The sequence below is a fragment of the Salvelinus alpinus genome, chromosome 24 (genome assembly GCF_045679555.1).
Source record: "Salvelinus alpinus chromosome 24, SLU_Salpinus.1, whole genome shotgun sequence".
Classification (NCBI taxonomy): domain Eukaryota; kingdom Metazoa; phylum Chordata; class Actinopteri; order Salmoniformes; family Salmonidae; genus Salvelinus; species Salvelinus alpinus.
The window spans coordinates 6,897,345-6,917,139 of record NC_092109.1 but is presented as its reverse complement, the minus strand read 5'-3'; the positions used below and the strand labels follow the sequence as shown (position 1 = coordinate 6,917,139).

At 42.4% G+C, this 19,795-nt stretch overlaps 1 protein-coding gene across 7 annotated transcripts in view; it reads right to left on the bottom strand.

The window, feature by feature from the left end:
- Positions 1–19,795, bottom strand: part of LOC139552056 (divergent protein kinase domain 1B-like) — a 49,847-nt gene that overhangs the window by 5,789 nt on the left and 24,263 nt on the right. For 5 of the 7 annotated variants that reach the window (XR_011670378.1, XM_071363423.1, XM_071363425.1 and 2 more), the window contains exons 3-5: positions 5,010–5,117; positions 4,386–4,562; positions 2,440–2,666 (exon numbers count right to left, since the gene is read on the bottom strand). Coding sequence is in view for 6 of the 7 variants with exons in the window: in XM_071363423.1 (XP_071219524.1) it covers positions 2,440–2,666; positions 4,386–4,562; positions 5,010–5,117 (512 nt within the window). In the remaining variant the exon portion in view is untranslated. The remainder of the gene's footprint in view (positions 1–2,439; positions 2,667–4,385; positions 4,563–5,009; positions 5,118–19,795) is intronic. The other 2 variants (XM_071363427.1, XM_071363426.1) reach the window with 1 other exon arrangement.

The following is a 19,795-nucleotide window of genomic DNA, read 5'->3' as shown; positions in this document are numbered from 1 at the left end:
TAAATCGATATACGCACACACACACACACACACACAGTACCAGTCAAAAGTTTGGACACACCTACTCATTCAAGGGTTTTTCTTTATTTTTACTATTTTCATCATTGTAGAATAATAGTGAAGACATCAAAACTATGAAATAACACATATGGAATCATGTAGTAACCCCCCCCAAAAAAGTGTTAAATCAAAATATATTTTATATTTGAGAAACTTCAAAGTAGCCACCCTTTGACTTAATGACAGCCTTGTACACTTTTGCAGGTGTGCATTGTTAAAAGTTAATTTGTGGAATTTCTTTCCTTATGCGTTTGAGCCAATCAGTTATATTGTGCCATGGTATTTATTTTTATTTAACCTTTATTTAACTAGGCAAGTCAGTTAAGAACACATTATTATTTACAATGACGGCCTAGGAACAGGGGGTTAACTGCCTTGTTCAGGGGCAGAACGACTGATTTTTACCTTGTCAGCTCGGGATTCGATCCACTAACCTTTCAGTTGCTGGCCCAACGCTCTAACCACTAGGCTACCTACCGGGTGGTATACAGAAGATAGCCCTATTTGGTAAAAGACCAAGTCCCATATTATGGCAGGAACAGCTCAAATAGCAGTTTTAGGCTGGGTTTCTGTACAGCACTTTGAGATATCAACTGATGTAAGAAGGGCTATATAAATACATTTGATTTGATTTGAAATAAGCAAAGAGAAACGACATTCCATCATTACTTTAAGACATGAAGGTCAGTCAATCTGGAAAATTTCCTGCTACAGGAAAGGAAGACCCAGTGTTACCTCTGCTGCAGAGGATAAGTTCATTAGAGTTACCAACCTCATAAATCAGCAATTAACTGCACCTCAGATTGCAGCCCAAATAAATGCTTCACAGAGTTCAAGTAAAAGACACATCAACAACTGTTCAGAGGAGACTGCGTGAATCAGGCCTTCATGGTCGAATTGCTGCAAAAAAACACTACTAAAGGACACCAATAATAAGAAGAGACTTGCTTGGGCCAAGAAACACAAGCAATGGACATTAGACAGGTGAAAATCTGTCCTTTGGTCTGATGAGTCCAAATTTGAGATTTTTGGTTCCAACCGCCGTGTCTTTGTGAGACGCAGAGTAGGTGAACGGATGATCTCTGCTACACTCGCAATAACATCTGCTAACCATGTGTACGTGACCAATAAAATGTTATTTGATTTGTGTGGTTCCCACCGTGAAGCATTGGGGAGAAGGTGTGATGTTGTGGGGGTGCTTTGCTGGTGACACTGTCTGTGATTTATTTAGAATTCAAAGCACACTTAAGCAGCATGGCTACCACAGCATTCTGCAGCGATACGCCATCCCTTCTGGTTTGCACTTAGTGGGACTATCATTTGTTTTTCCAACAGGACAATGACCCAAAACACACATCCAGGCTGTGTAAGGGCTATTTGACCAAGAAGGAGAGTGATGGAGTGCTGCATCAGATGACCTGGCCTCCACAATCACCTGACCTCAACCCAATTGAGATGTTTTGGGATGAGTTGGACCGCAAAGTGAAGGAAAAGCAGCCAACAAGTGCTCAGCATCTTTGGAACTCCCTCAAGACTGTTGGAAAAGCATTCCAAGTGACTACCTCATGAAGCTAGTTGAGAGAATGCCAAGAGTGTGCAAATCTGTCATCAAGGCAAAGGGTGGCTACTTTGAAGAATCTAAAATATATTTTGATTTGTTTAACACTTTTTTGGTTACTACATGATTCCATGTGTGTTATTTCATAGTTTTGATGTATTCACTAGTATTCTACAATGTAGAAAATAGTAAAAATAAAGAAAAACCCTTGAATGGTGTGCAAACTTTTGGCTGGTACTGTATATAGAGACATTTTTTGTTTACAAGCAAATGTCAAGTTCGAGTGATGCATGCACATCCTTACACCAAAGAAGCTCTAGCAGGATAGCTAACTGATGTCGGGACCTTGATAAACTTAGCAGTGAGTTAGTGATGACCATGAAAAGATGCAAGTCTGATGGCTATGTTCAACAGGTATATTCTTTATCTAGCTCTATTTGTGATATTGTACCGTGCTGGCTTGCTAATTTGCTAGGTAATCAATCCTCCGATGATGTATGTAGACAATAACCATCAGATAACCATCTGATTACGTGTTTGTTAACTTGCAGGAGCTGCATTTGAAGTCAGAGGATTCTGTATCCACTCCCATGAATGTAAACAAAACCATTTCTGATTCCAATCTGCGAGTGCAATTTTTGATGATGGGGCCCGGGAAATGGGTCTATATAAACAAGATGTGCACTTGATCCCAGAGGATATCACTTGAAAGCATAAATTAAAACATGATTGGACTGACTGTTGGTTACAAAGCCAAGAGAAAACCTGAACAATATTTGTTGCATTGTAATAAAGCTTTCTGATTCCAAAGTGGTCCTTACCTGTGGCTCACGCGCTCAGTAACGTACAGGTCACCGCAGAAGCCCAACAGTTTAGGGGTATGCTCCTTCTCCTGCAGAGCCACCATCAGCAAGAACTCGTTAATCTGGAGGAGAGCCCACACAGACTTGGCCTCGGCCAGGGACACCTTGCCGTCCTTGTTGACGTCAGCCAGTGTGATGACACGCCCTACCAAGGTGGTGAGAGAGGGCTGCTCCCCTAGGTTAGACTGCAGGGAGGATGGAGAGAAGAAAATATGAAGTGAGTAAATGTTTACAGGTGACAGTAAGCTATAATGACAATTAGCTATAATGTTATACTTTACGTCAACTACGCAAGGGGGGTAAGTATCAGCCAGTTAAGACTAGAAAACAAGTTGAAATATACACTGAATCTACAAGAATTACAAACACCTTCCTAATATTGAGTTGCACCCCCTTTTGCCCTCAGAACAGCCTCAATTCATCGGGGCATGGACTCTACAAGGTGTCGAAAGCGTTCCACAAGGATGCTGGCCCATGTTGACTGCAATGCTTCCCACAGTTGTGTCAAGTTGGCTGGATATCCTTTGGGTGGTGGACCATTCTTGATACACACGGGAAACTTTTGAGCATGAAAAACCCAGCAGCATTGCAGTTCTTGACACAAAACGGTGCGCCTGGCGTTTACTACCATACCCTGTTCAAAGGCACTTAAATATTTTGTCTTTCCCATTCACTCTCTGAATGACACATATATACATACAATCCTTGTCTCAACTGTCTCAAGGCTTAAAAATCCTTTAACCTGTCTCCTCCCCTTCATCTACACTGACTGAAGTGGATTTAACAAGTGACACCAATAAGGGATCAGAGCTTTCACCTGGTCAGTTTGTCATAGAAAGAGCAGGTGTTCCTAATGTTTTATACACTCATTGTATATAATGCTATGTAAAGAGAAAAACTAAACAACAGGTCACTTTTTAGTTCATATAGTCATACACACTATAATAAAAACAAGACTGTGGCATGATTGAAATGTGCTGGATTTCTTCCATGTGACTTCCATTAGATAATTGGCAGGGGGTGACACTAATATGATTCGATCTCACTACAGTTGGGTGGAGCCATTGTGCTGAACATGACTGCTATTTCAGCACCTTGTCTTGCGCTATATTTGGCACAGGGCTTTAACCCCTAGCTTCCTGCTCTCTCTCTCACTTCCCCCTACCGCCTCCTTCCATCACGCACACTCCCTGGGAGAATCTCAATTGCATACTCCTTGTGTCCTCTCTCCTCGCCTCCTTCTCAAAACCCATTGGAAGAGAAAGCCAGAGGTCCCTACCCTCTGACCTTCTCCTCCAATGGGGTTTGAGAATGAGGTGAGAAGAGAGGACACGAGGAGTATGCAATTGAGAATCTTCCCCTACGTCTACTGCCTCCTTCCATCGCACACTCTAACCCCTCCTCCCTCTTTTCCTCCCTCTCTCTCTCTCTGGGGAGCCAGCAGCATTCTGACAGCACACACACTAGTAATAAGGTCACTCTGCCCTGCCTTTGTTCATTTCCAGCACCGGCTACATGAAGCCTGTCTACAGAGGAACCGTCCCTCAGAGAGACTCCGCTTCACAGTGATGATCAGTTACCATGTTATGTTAGCTTCCGACTCAATATACTGTATAACATGCCCTAATTTCCCTCCGCCACAAGGTCAAACTAATTTCCAATTATGGTCCTCACTTTTCTATTATAGGTCCCGCGGTCAATGCGTAAATTACAGTACATTTTTTAAATCTGTAACATTTCTAATAATAACATTATTTTGTGTGATGGTATTGTATTCAAATGTGCCTGTCTGTAATACTGCCTGTACTGTCTGACATAACCAAAAAACACCAGTTCCGCTGTGGAAAGTTATTATATCTAATCTAACTGTGAGGACTGAGATGAAGGGAAATGAGCAGCCAGACCTTCAGAAAGCTGTGCAGCATCTCTCTGAACTCGTCCATGGAGGTCCCGCGGGTGGGCTTGTCAAACAGGGTCATTTCCTGTCTCAGTACAGAGTCAGGAGCACCGTCTCCCTTCAGAGGCTCCTCCAGACCACACTTAATGACCACAGGCCTCTCCTTCCACACACCACTGTACACCTACAAAAACAGATTTTTTCCCCCTTCATTTTTTCCCTTTAATCTTTATTTAGCAAGTCAGTTAAGAACAAATTCTTATTTTCAATGACAGCCTAGGAACAGTGGGTTAACTGCCTTGTTCAGTGGCAGAACGAGATTTTTTACCTTGACAGCTCGGGGATTCGATCTTGCAACCTTTCGGTTACAAGTCCAACGCTCTAACCACTAGGCTACCTGCCGCCCCAGATAGACAGTCATTAGGTAGAGTAGGTAGTGTGTGTGGTTTTGTCAAGTGGTATGCGTGCATGTGTAGTCACGCAGAGCCAGACATGTGCCTACGTTTACTGAAATATACTCCGGCTACCTTTACACCAGCTGTCAAGTCTGGCGAGCAAGATTAGCCGGTGTAAGGTGGTTGTACCTTGTGAAGTGTGGTTGGCAGCTGGTAGGGCTGTGTGTGCGTATTACCTGATGTGTGGAGGAGGTGGACATGCATCGCTGCAGGGTCAGAGTCCTTTCCTCACATAGGGCCTTGCAGGACGACCCTGAGACAATGCCGCTTCTGTAGTGGTCACACTGGCACAGACAGACATGAAACCAGAAATACATTAATCAACAGGAAGAGGACCCAAGGATCCTACAATCTCTTGCTCATATGTACTATGGCCCAAATCCCAACCGCATGCAAATCATGTATACTGTCGATGTCAATTGGGAATTTCAAGATTCAAGATTTTTTTATTTTCACCCCGCGAGATTCTATCGGTTCTAGTTAGCTGTGCTTCCATGGGGCAGAAGCCAGCATGCTTTTGTGATTCTGAATGGCCTGATTGCTAGCAAGAATGACAACTGGGGAATCGTAAGTGGCTTGTTTCAGCTTGTTCTTGATACCATGTCTATTTACTATTTAACAAGACTGTTTATCTGTATTTGTTGCAGCTGTATATTTACCACCACAAACTGATGCTGACACTAAGACCACACTCAATGAGCTGTATAAGGCCATAAGCTAACAAGAAAATGCTCATCCAGAGGCGGCGCTCCTAGCGGCCAGTGATTTTAATGAAGGAAAACTGAAACCTCATTTCTACCAGCATGTCACCTGTGCAACTAGAGGGATAAATACTCTATATCACCTCTACTCCACACACAGAGACGCGTACAGAGGACCAAAACTCTATCCTCCTGATTACAGCTTACAAGCAAAAACTCAAACAGGAAGTACCAGTGAAGTACAATGAAGTGGACGCTGAGCTACAGGACTGGAATATGTTCAGGGATTAATCCGATGGCATTGAGGAGTTCACATCAGTTACCGGCTTCATTAATAAGTGCATCGACGACGTCGTCCCCACAGTGACCATACGTACAGTGGCTTGCGAAAGTATTCAAAGTAAACACCATCATCCCAGAAAACCCTGGACCCACTAGAAATTGGCATACCGCCCAAGGGGTGCGTGCTCAGTCCCCTCCTGTACTCCCTGCTCAACCATGACAGTGAGAGGACGTTTCTTTTTTTTGCTGAGTTTAGGTCCCAAAGTGCTCTTCCAAACGTTGGAGGTGAGCGGGCATCACTCGTGTGGGACACTCTTTCTTCGGAATCCACTGATTTGGTCACTCATCTATTTAATGTTTTTGTATTTCCCCTGCATGCTTGCGTTCAGTTTCCCAAATATGTCTGTTACATAGGCAAGGAGACACATTTTCTTTTCATCACACAAAACGTCAACAAAGTCTTTTTTTACAACCATTGTGAATGAGAACAGTTCCTCTCTCAGTTAACAAAATATTTCCAACACTCTCCTCCTCGATAACCACTGAGCCGCGGTGTGAAATAGCAAATTGTCATGCTCTGATCCCATATCTCCACACAGTTTTGCAAACAGGCGTGCACACAGTGGATGTGGTTTGCTCTTGGTGTATCATACAATGCGTCCATATGGCAGAGGGCGACAAATGCATAACTAGATTGCAGAGGCCTGACCACCGTCCCATCATAAATGGAGCCCACTCTGTGCAAAAACCCACCATTCTATCCCACTAGCCGATGGTGGTCCATTTTGCAGCAGCGTAGCAGGCCTAGCAATTCACCGATTCAAGTTCGGCCTTTTCCCCCGATCTAAGTGCGCACTCTCGTTGGTTTAATTTAATTCTTCTTTTAGATTTGAATAATTTTAATTTTTTTGTGAATATATTTAGTATAGTTGTATCTAAAAAATAATAACTTTTACATTTTCAATATTTGCATATTTCTGGAATTCATTGAGAATGGCCCTCCCTTTCCTCCTCTGAGGAGCCTCCACTGATGTACATATTGTATTACCTTAACTACCTCATACCCCTGTACATCGACTCGGTACTGGTACTCCTTGTATAGAGCCTCGTTATTGTTTTAGTGTTACTATTTCCTTTTTTTATATAGCAAATATGTCTTACTTTTTAACTCTGCATTGTTGGGAATGGGCTCGTAAGTAAGCATTTCACTGTAAAGTCTACACCTGTTGTATTCGGCGCATGTGCCCAATAAAATGTCATGTTTTATTTGATGTCTTGTTTTGAGGTGTTTTCACTTATTTAATGTCAATGCTAATATAGCAAAAAAATTGCTAAGCAACAACTCTAACAATGTACGTCAGAGACAAGTGCTCATTGTGCACATTTATTTATGTTTACAATAAACACTGGAGACTAAATATAGCTTACAACAATCTAAGCCAACCCAGTCTATTTTACCCCATAGTTGCGCACAAGTTGGTTTTGTTGCTAAACAACAAACCTGTCCATAGGTAGTCGTCCCAGGACTGAGCTTCATTGTTGACACTTTAGTGATGTAACACACACACACACACACACACACACACTAAAAAGATCTCTAAAATAAAGTTTGCAGGAGCCGCAAAAAGAAGTGGTCACAGCTAGGGTTGTACATTTTGGGGAATATTCAGAGGTGGAAACTTTCCGTGGGAATTAGCGTCGAATATATGGGAATTAACTGAAAAATATGCAAATTAATATTAATACCATTTAAATGTAGATGTTTTTTGCATTGGATATATTTACCATATGGAGACAGAAACCTTATCATAAGCAGACAATTGTAAATGATTAAATCTTTCCAATATAAATAAAAAACACAATTTAGTTATGAATGTAACTTTATTTAAATGAGTTGACTCTTAACATGGGATGATTTCACTGAACAACAAAAGAGAATATTGAATGATCCCAATGATCCATCACATCTCCCCAAAACATTTTCAACATACGTCTGTAAAATGATAGTCTAGAAACTAAAGCTTTCGTTGTCTTCCTCTCAGGCTTCCATGTCTTCTCCCTGGACCTCCTCAATGTCCACCTCTTGAACATCAGACTGAGGCCTCATCTTCCCTGTCACTTTCCAACCTTGTTGAGGATGGCTCGTTGTCAGGCTCAAAAAGCTTCAAATTTGCCCGGATGGCCACCAATTTTTCAACTCTTGTATTGGTCAGCCTGTTGCGTGCTTTGGTGTGTATGTTTCCAAACAAGGACCAGTTGCGCTCTGAGGCAGCTGATGTTGGTGGGATTTGGAGGATGAGGCAACAGTGGAAAGAGCCTCAGATCCACAAAGTGACTTCCACCAGGTGGCTGATGAGATATGTTGGCAAGACTGCCATATTGCATCTCCATCCCAAAGCCCTTGTACTTCGCCAGACTGCCAAGAACCTTGCCCTCATCCAGGCCAAGGTGGCGAGACACCGTAGCGATGACACCATAGGTCTTGTTGATCTCTGCACCAGCCAGGATGCTCTTGCCAGCATACTTGGGGTCCAACATGTATGCTGCGGCATGTACGGGCTCCAGGCAGAAGTCTTCACGCCTTTTGAGGTATTTCAGAACTGAAGTTCCCTCTGCTTGGAGCAACAGTGGAGTGGGCTTTCATCTGTAAGCAGAGTCTGAACATCAAACAGGATGGCATTGTCTCCATCAATCCATGCAATGGCTACTACTATAGGTTTCAGGCTGCTTACCACTCTATCCCAAAATGCATCATCCAGGAGGATCCTCTTGATGGGGCTGTCCATATCGGCAGACTGATCTAGCCATTTCTTGGAGAGACTCCTTCCCCTCCAGGAGACTGTCAAACATGATGATAACACCACCCCAATGGGTGTTGCTGGGCAGCTTCAATGTGGTGCTCTTATTCTTCTCACTTTGCTTGGTGAGGTAGATTGCTGCTATAACTTGATGACCCTTCACATACCTAACCATATCCTTGGCTCTCTTGAAGAGTGTATCTATTGTTTTCAGTGCCATGATGTCCTTGAGGAGCAGATTCAATGCATGTGATATGAGGGTAGGACTCCTCCACTTTAGACCAAGCAGCCTTCATGTTCGCAGCATTGTCTGTCACCAGTGCAAATACCTTCTGTGGTCCAAGGTCATTGATGACTGACTTCAGCTCATCTGCAATGTAGAGACCAGTGTGTCTGTTGTCCCTTGTGTCTGTGCTCTTGTAGAATACTGGTTGAGGGGTGGAGATGTAGTTAATTATTCCTTGCCCACGAACACTCAACCACCCATCAGAGATTATTGCAATACAGTCTGCTTTCTCGATGATTTGCTTGACCTTCACTTGAATTCTGTTGAACTTTGCATCCAGCAAATGAGTAGATAAAGCATGTCTGGTTGGAGGGGTGTATGCTGGGCGAAGAACATTCAGTAATCTCTTACAATATACATTGCCTGTGAGCATCAGAGGTGAACCAGTTGCATACACAGCTCGAGCAAGACATTCATCAGCATTTCTGACTACGTTCCTCCATTGAGTCAAAACAACTTCTGATTCCAGGAGGACCATGAGCTGTTGCTATCGATAAGGTGTCTGATTCATCATTTTCACCTCGTAATAGAGGTAGAAGGACTTTTGTCAGACTGCTTGTTGTGAGCACTGAGGGAATTTTATGCACTTGGCCAGATGATTCTGCATCTTTGTTGCATTCTTCACATATGATTTGGCACAGTATTTGCAAATGTACACAGCTTTTCCTTCTACATTAGCTGCAGTAAAATGAATCCACACATCAGATAGTGCCTGTGACATTTTCCTGTAAAGATAAGAGAAAAAAAGAAATACAATTCCATGTACAGATAAAAAGTTAAGCAGTTAGATTAAAAACTCCTTTGTAAGATAAATGTTTTAAAATGAAACATGTATGGAAACAGGTGAATTAACACTCCTCAGTTAGCAGGCTCAAGCAAGCTAAAACCCACATGGTAGCAAAAACTAACTTGCAGAAATTGTTAACATGTTAGAAACTATTTAAACACACTTTGCTGTAGGCTACTATTTACTAGTTAACAAAAAAATCAGTGCAGTAGTGTGGGTTCAATAGCATCTCATTAGTGTGCAAGATCTTGAGAATCAGCTGTACATGTGATGGAAGAGTGCACTGCACATGTGATGGAAGAATGCACCATGCATGCAGAGGGTTGCAATTCCATTGAAATGGGGATAGTTTAACCAAAATATGCCACAAGACCTAGAATTGCCTTGTGTATCCCACAAAAAAAAGTTCACTGTTATACGCTAACTCTTTTGATGATTTTAAGCAAAATCCCCCAAATTCCCAGGCTTAACTCCCCATGGAAAATTTCCAGAAATTTACCGGAACCTTTCTGACCCTTTGCAACCCTAACCACAGCATAAAATAGCATGCTTTTGGGGTGTGAGATAATCGTGCTTGGGAAACATCCAGGCACCCTGCCAGCCTGGAGCTAACTCCACTGTTCTAAGTAAAATGAGATCCACCCAAACAGTATGAATCATACCAAACAAAAAGAAAGACTAAAGACTATAGGCTGTGACCTCCTCCTCCACTGAATGGTGGTTGCTATGGTAATATGACTTCATTTTGGACACTTTGGATTGCGAGCCAACCAATTAAAGGACTTTTTAAAATTATTTGTTTATCTTCCTTTTGGGGGGGTGGTAATTCTGCAGGCCCAGCTACTGTAGTTGTCCTTAATGTCGCAGTAATGTGCAGATTACCCTGGGAGTACACACAACATTGCCAACACTCTTACACACACACTGAATCCCAAATTACCCCCTTATCCTCGGCCCTCGCCTCCACCATTTGCACAAGTGTCCACAAAGCTAAGGGAGTGAAAATTAGGGAGGGTGTAGGGGATAATTAGACCCTCCAATAACAACTCAGACCGAGCCAGCAAAGCTGCCGGCTTCAGAACAAAATGGAATCCCAGCACTGTTATTTTTGAGTTCCGCAATTTCACAAAATAATGGAGAAGCGTGCCTAATTACGTGCATTTGTTTGTCAGATTGAGACTTCACATATGTAAAACATGAAATACCTCCCAAATTAAATGTTACTGTGGTTTATATCTTGTAAAACAACCGGGTGATTTGTTCATTAGAATTTCATGTTATATTTTTTGAAAATGGAATATGAATTGCATCATTCAAGTCAAGTAGCCCAACCGGCCGACAGATGGCGCTATTATTCCTTTTCCGTTGTTTGTCATCTGCATCCAACCGGAATGTAATGCAGCCAGCTATACACGTGTCCCCTGGTGACAGGCTCGTACATAAAACATCCTGCATTCAGTCTGCGTCAATCTCCTCCTTAACTAGCTTTATTGGCAAGCCACTGAACAAAAAAAATATGCGTACTGTCTTAATAAAAAATAAAAATCCACCACCATGCTAAAGTGGCTAATGCTACTTCCCGATGTTGCACACGGGGTTGAGCCAGGGGTAAACAATAGACTGCTGCAACCTGATTGGTTGAACATCAGGAAGTACCATTAGCCACTCTAGCATGGTGGTGGAAAATTGTGCTTTTATGAAGACCGTATGCTTATTTTTCCTTATTTCAAAAATTGCCCGCTTGCCATAAAAGCAGAGGATGTTTTATGTACAAGACGGTATTTGATCGCTGACAAAATAAGCTTATTGATTACACCCAAACTGGCCCTTTTAATTTAATTTTAATGTAAACTTCTTCGATCTAATATCAATTGGGGTGGGATTAGCGTGGGGTATGGAGGGTCCGTGGGTGGCTTTTGAGCATTTTATTGGATTCCACGTCTTACTCATTGATAGGAACAATTGTGTTCCAAATCGGATGTTAGGTACTATATTTATTGAAGAATATATTAATCTTATCAATTAAAATGGCCAATTTGGGTGCAATTAATTAGCTTAATTTCGCAGAGATCAAATTACATTGCAAAATACCTTTTCAAGAATACTAATGTCAATGTTTCTAGCCACAGACACAAATTCAGCACAATCTGAGATGGTGGGTGTCAAAATCTTATTTTTTGTGCTTTGAGGCAGAAGAATCCTCCTATCTCTCCTTGTTTCTCCTCTCTCAGACACTGTTTTCAATGTCTTGTATGTCCCGAGAGAGCCTGCCTCCCTCTCGCAGCACAAAGAAGAGTTGGGCACAACAGTGCTGCCGTATTCATCACAATACAAAGATAGAGAAACCAAAACAGCACCACCTCAGGCTGTCCATTAATCTTCACACTTCGTCTCTTTATCTCTCATGATCCTTTACTACTTCAATATGTGTGTGCTGACTGCTGAGCAACAAACACAAGCACCCCCAACCACTTCTGAGAACCTTCAGAAAGAATTCACACCCCTCGACTTTCCATAGTTCGTTGTATTAAAGCCTGATTTTTTTGGGGTCACTGGCCGACACAATACCCCATAACAAAGTGGAATTATGTTTACCAAAGTTTTTTTTATATGACAAATTAAAAGCTGAAATGTCTTGAGTCAATAAGTATTCAACCCCTTTGTTATGGCCTAAATAAGTCAATATTTGCTTAAAAATTACATATGTTGCATGGACTCACTCTGCACAATAAGTGTTTAACATGATTTTTGAACAACTCTCTCATCTCTGTACCCCACACATACAATTATCTGTAATTATCTGATTCAACCACAAAGACCAGGGAGGTTTTCCAATGCCTCATACAAAAGGGCACCTATTGGTAGATAGGTACATTTTTTAAAAAGCAGACATTGAAAATCCATTCGAGCATAGTGAAGTAATTAATTACACTTTGGATGGTGTATCAATACACCCAGTCACTACAAGAATACAGGCGTCCTTCCAAACTCAGTTGCCGGAGTGGAAGGAAACCGCTTAGGGATTTCACAATGAGGCCCATGGTGACTTTAAAACAGTTTGAGTTTAATGGCAGTGTTAGGAGAAAACTGAGAATGGATCAACAACATTGTAGGTACTCCACAATACTAACCTAATTGGCAGAATGAAAAGGAAGCATGTACAGAATAAAAATATTCCAAAACATGGATCATGTTTGCAACAAGGCACTAAAGTAATACAACAACAAAAATGTGGCAAAGCATCTAACTTTTTGTCCTGAATACAAAGTGTTATGTTTGGGGTAAATCCAATACATTACTGAGTATCACTCTCGATGTTTTCAAGCATAGTGGTCGCTGCATCATGCTATGGGTATACTTGTAATCGTTAAAGACTGGGGAGTTTTTCAGGATAAAAACAAATTTAACGCAATGGAGCTAAGCACAGGCAAAATCCTAGAGGCAAACCTGGTTCAGTCTGCTTTCCACCAGACACTGGGAGATTAATTCCCCTTTCAGCAGGACAATAACCTAAAACACAAGGCCAAATATACACTGGAGTTGCTTACCAAGAAGACAGTGAATGTTCCTGAGTGGCCGAGTTACAGTTTTGACTTAAATTTGCTTGAAAAATCTATGGCGACCTGAAAATGGATGTCTAGAAATGATCAACAACCAAGTTGACAGAGCTTGAAGAATTTTTAAAAGAATAAAATGGGCAAATGTTGCACAATCCAGGTGTGAAAAGCTCTTACCCAGAAAGACTCACAGCTGTAATCACTGTCAAAGATGCTTCTACAAAGTATTGACTCAGGGGTGTGAATACTTCTGTATTTCATTTCAAATACATTTCTAAAAACATGTTTTTACTTTGTCATTGTGGGGTATTGTGTGTAGATGTGTGACAATATTTTTTGATTTAATCCAATTTGAATTCAGGCAGTAAAAACAAAATGTGGAATAAATCAAGGGGTATGAATACTTTCTGAAGGCACTGTAATATTTGGTTATTTCTCATCACTGATTATCACAGGGAACAATGAAGCTAGAGTAGAGTGACTTCTCTTGTGGCCGGGCTATCAGACAAGCCAGAGATACAGGCTACCTCTGAAATGGCATCCTAATCCCTATTTAGTGCACAACATTTGTCCAGAGGGAATAGGATGCCATTTCAGACGCAGTCACTCTGTTACATCACTGATTTCTCATCCAGTGTTAATTACTTTTAACTGGTCCCCATTTGCTACAATATTATAAGAGGAACCATCTTTCCCTCAGCAGCTACTGACACATACAATACAGATTTCCTTTTCCTCTGTAATGCGTTCCATCTGACAGTTTCCGTCGCCATATAAAGGGTGGATGCACCTGTGAATAATCAAAAGGTGTGTGTGTGTGTGGACAGTGTTGGGGAGTAATGGATTACAAGAAAACTAATCAGTTACCAGCTAAAATATTGTAATCAGATTACATATACTTGAAAAAATTTGATGATTACTTTTAAATTCAGAAAGGATGTTTGAGCAAAAATTATTTGACACCTTTCTGTTTTGTCAATGACATTGAAAAAAGGCACAAATTTAAGTTTGTTCTTCCTGAGCGAGTCTGACCACAAATCAGAGACCACTATGATGACACACCAAATGCGATTAATGGATTGCGGGAAAATAACAGGAATATGCTTTTGTAGGCTACGGGTCCAAGCTATGTCTTCCAATGTTGCGACTGCTGTCGACATCCAATGTGAATAACTGCTTGGAAGTAAGGACGACAGCAATGGTACGTAGCCTACGGGCAATACTGTTGTAAATTATTATTGATATCTAGTATATACATATATACACTATATATACATAGTGCCTTACAGACTGTGGTTGTTGTGGATGGCTGTTCACAAATGTATGTGTACTTTACAAATGAAGATTGAATTGAAGAAGTTCAAGCTGCCTATCAATCATTGTTTTGGCAACAAGAGGTGTATTAATTACAGAAACCGTTTACCATTTAACTTCTTCGGGATCGGTGTCCCTTCCACAGGACAGTTGAGCTAACGTAGGCTAATGCAATTAGCATGAGGTTGTAAGTAACAAGAACATTTCCCAGGAAATGGACATATCTGATATTGGCAGAAAGCTTAAATTCTTGTTAATCTAACTGCACTGTCCAATTTACAGTAGCTATTACAGTGAAAGAATACCATGCTACTGTTTGTGGAGAGTGCATAATTTTGAACATGAAAAGTTATTAATAAATATATTAGGCACATTTCGGCAGTCCTGAAACAACATTTTGAACAGAAATGCAATGATTCATTGGATCAGTCTAAAACTTTGCACATGCACTGCTGCCATCTAGTGGACAACATATAAATTGCACCTAAGCTGGAATAATACATTATGGCCTTTCTCATGCATTTCAAAGATGGTACAAAAACAATAAAAAAGAACGGTTGGTTTTTTCTTTGTATCATCTTTTACCAGATTTATTCTGTTATATTCTCCTACATTCCTTTCACATTTCCACAACGCTCAACATGTTTCCTTTCAAATGGTACCAAGAATATGCATATTCTTGCTTCAGGGCCTGAGCTACAGGCAGTTAGATTTGGGTATGTCATTTTAGGTGAAAATATATATATTTTTAAAGGGGCATATCCTTACGGAGGCAAACAGCACAAAACAAGACAAAAACAGCGTTTATTTTTCCAACTACAAGCAATGAGCCCAATCAGTCCTCCATGACAATTACAAATAACTACAAAAGATAAGGCTAATTAGGCATTGGTTTTGGGGTTATGCTCAGGTAAAACAATTTAGCTAATCTATATTTCCAAGTCCTACTCTTAAAGATCAAGGCATATTAAATTAATTGGAATGACTGGAAATCTGACAGTTTAAAAAATATATATATGTAAAAATATTTCCTAACGGTATTACTATCTGTCGTAGAAAGCAATGGGTTAAAGAAGCCTACATAACCAACCCATAAAGTAAAATACAACATCCATTTATGGCCAGTTATGTAACCTCTAACATTGATGTATCCTGCAATAGATGTTATTAAATTGGTAATACTAATTTTAGTCTTCTTCTAATGCATCTTAAGCAGGTTGACAAGTCTTGTCCTTAAGAGACAGTGCAATTGAGCAATTTCCTTGTAAGGATCCGACAGCGCGTGTGTAATCTGCCTCTACCATCAGTCCTATTAGCCAACGTACAATCATTGGATAACAAAATAGACGAACTACGATCACGAATATCCTACCAACGGGACATTAAACTGTAATATCTTATGTTTCACCAAGTCGTGGCTGAACGACGACATGAATAACATACAGCTGGCGGGGTTTATGCTGCATCGGAAAGATAGAACAGCTTCCTCCGGGAAGACAAGGGGTGGTGGACTGTGTATATTTGTAAACAGCTGTTGCACGAAATCTAATAGTAAGGAAGTCATGAAGTTTTGCTCACCTGAGGTAGACTATCTCATGATAAGCTGTAGACCACACCAGTTACCAAGATAGTTCATTTATATTTTTCGTAGCTATCTATTTACCACCACAAACCGATGCTGGCACGAACACCCCACTCAATGAGCTATATACGGCCATAAGCAAACAGGAAAACTTATATCCGTTTTACCTCATTTCTACCAGCATGTTAAATGTGCATCCACCTTTACTCCCCACACAGATGCGCGTACAAAGCTCTCCCTCGCCAATCATTTGGCAAATCTGATCATAATTCCATCCTGATTCCTGCTTACAAGCAAAAACTAAAGCAAGAAGCACCAGTGACTCGGTCAATAAAATGGTCAGATGACGCAGATGCTAAGTTACAGGACTGTTTTGCTAGCACAAACTGGAATATGTTCTGGGATTCTTCCGATAGTATTGAGGAGTACACCACATCAGTCAATGGCTTCATCAATAGGTGCATCGATGATGTCGTCCCCACAGTGATTGTACGTACATAGTGCAGAGTTCCAAGATGGCGTAGCAGTCGGACGTGTGTTTAGTCTTTTTCCCCCCCCCTTTTCTCCCCAATTTCGTGGTATCCAATTGTTAGTAGTTACTATCTTGTCTCATCGCTACAACTCCCGTACGGGCTCGGGAGAGACGAAGGTCGAAAGCCATGCGTCCTCCGAAACACAACCCAACCAAGCCGCACTGCTTCTTAACACAGCGCGCATCCAACCCGGAAGCCAGCCGCACCAATGTGTCGGAGGAAACACCGTGCACCTGGCGACCTGCTTAGCGCGCACTGCGCCCGGCCCGCCACAGGAGTCGCTAGTGCGCGATGAGACAAGGATATCCCTACCGGCCAAACCCTCCCTAACCCGGACGACGCTAGGCCAATTGTGCGTCGCCCCACGGACCTCCCGGTTGCGGCCAGCTGCGACAGAGCCTGGGCGCGAACCCAGAGTGTCTGGTGGCACAGCTAGCACTGCGATGCAGTGCCCTAGACCACTGCGCCACCCGGGAGGCCCAGGACGTGTGTTTAGTCTCCCGTGTAAATATTGTTTCCTCGTTTTTTTCCTTATATATATTTTAATCTCACTTTCCATCTACGGACTGAACATACTCTCCTGCAACCCACCTCACACAATGTGGTACGGATCTGCTATTTTTATACTTTAGAACCGGAACCCCCATCAGAAGCTAGCCAGCTAACTAGCTACTAGATAGTAGTCAGCTAGCCACTGCTAGCGGACTTCAACGTTAACTCGGACACCAGCCAGCCTCAGCTCGGTCAATACCTCCCAGTCTGCACAGCGCGATATCGACCCAGAGCATATTGGACTCCTTTTCTCTACCACATCTCCGGATTCCTACTGCAAGCTCTGAACCTTTACACCGGATCATCGCAGCTAGCTAGCTGCAATCCGAGTGGCTACTCCTGGCTAACATCTCTGTCCTGAAGCAAGCACCAATTAGCCTTGAGCTAGCCTCGAGCTAGGCCCATCTCCAGCTCACCTAGCGTAGTAGCGACTACTGAATCGGCTCCCTAACTCACCCATTGCTACTCACTAGACCCTATGATCACTCGGCTACACATGCCTCTCCCTAATGTCAATATGCCTTGTCTATTGCTGTTTTGGTTAGTGATTGTCTTATTTCACTGTAGAGCCCCCAGGCATGCCCAATATGCCTGAGATAACCCTTTTATCCCACCTCCCACACATGCGGTGACCTCACCTGGCTTAACTGGTGCCTCAAGAGACAAAACCTCTCTCATCGTCACTCAATGCCTAGGTTTACCTCCACTGTAATCACATCCTACCATACCCTTGTCTGTACATTATGCCTTGAATCTATTCTTCCACGCCTAGAAATCGTCTCCTTTTACTCTCTGTTCCGAACGCACAAGACGACCAGTTCTTATAGCCTTTAGCCGTACCCTTATCCTACTCCTCCTCTGGTGATGTAGAGGTTAACCCAGGCCCTGCAGCCCCCAGCACCACTCTCATTTCCCAGACGCTCTCATTTTTTGACTTCTGTAACCGTAAAAGCCTTGGTTTCATGCATGTTAACATCAGAAGCCTACTCCCTAAGTTTGTTTTATTCACTGCTTTAGCACACTCCGCCTACCCTGATGTCCTTGCCGTGTCTGAATCCTGGCTTAGGAAGATTCTGACATTTCCATCTCCAACTACAACATTTTCTGACAAGATAGAACTGCCAAAGGGGGCGGAGTTGCAATCTACTGCAGAGATAGCCTGCAGAGTTCTGTCATACTATCCCTGTCTGTGCCCAAATAATTCAAGCTTCTACTTTTAAAAATCCACCTTTCCAGAAACAAGTCTCTCACCATTGCCGCTTGTTATAGACCCCACTCAGCCCCCAGCTGTGCCCTGGACAGCATATGTGAATTGATCTTCAGAGTTTGTACTGTTAGGTGACCTAAACTGTGACATGCTTAACACCCCAGCCCGTCCTACAATCTAAGCTAGATGCCCCCAATCTCACACAAATTATCAAGGAACCTACCAGGTACCACCCTAAATCCGTAACCATGAGCACGCTCTTAGACATCATCCTGACCAACTTGCCCTCTAAATACACCTCTGCTGTCTTCAACCAGGATCTCAGTGATCACTGCCTCATTGCCTGCGTGCGTAATGGGTCCGCGGTCAAACGACCACCCCCATCACTGTCAAACGCTCCCTAAAACACTTCAGCGAGCAGGCCTTTCTAATCGACCTGGCCCGGGTATCCTGTTAGGATTTTGACCTCATCCCATCAGTAGAGGATGCCTGGTTGCTCTTCAAAAGTGCTTTCCTCACCATCTTAAATAAGCATGCCCCATTCAAAAAATGTAGAACTAAGAACAGATATAGCCCTTGGTTCACCCCAGACTTGACTCCTCTTGACCAGAACAAAAAGATCCTGTGGCGTTCTGCATTAGCATAGAATAGCCCCCGCGATTTCCAACTTTTCAGGGAAGTCAGGAACCAATATACAATGTCAGTTAGGAAAGCTAAGGCTAGCTTTTCAAACATAAATGTGCATCCAACTCCAAAAGGTTTTGGGACACTGTAAGGTCCATGGAGAATAAGAGCACCTCCTCCCAGCTGCCCACTGCACTGAGGCTAGGAAACACTGTCACCACCGATAAATCTATGATAATCAATCATTTCAATAAGCACTTTTCTACGGCTGGTCATGTTTTCCACCTGGCTACCCCTACCCGGCCAACAGCTCTGCACCCCCTGCTGCAACTTGCCCAAGCCCTCCCCCCGCTTCTCCTTCACCCAAATCCAGACAGCTGATGTTAAGAAAGCGCTGCAAAATCTGGATCCCTACAAATCAGATGGGCTAGACAATCTGGACCCTTTCTAAAATGATCAGCCAAAATTGTTGCCATCCCTATTACTAGCCTGTTCAACCTCTTCCATATCGTCTGAGATGCCCAAAGATTGGAAAGCTGCCGCAGTCATCTCCCTCTTCAAAGGGGGAGACACTCTAGACCCATACTGTTATAGACCTATAACCATCCTGCCCTGCCTTTCTAAAATCTTTGAAAGCCAACAAACAGATCACCGACCATTTCGAATCCCACCGTACCTTCTCCGCTATTCAATCTGGTTTCCGAGCGGGTCATGGTTGCACCTCAGCCACGCTCAAGGT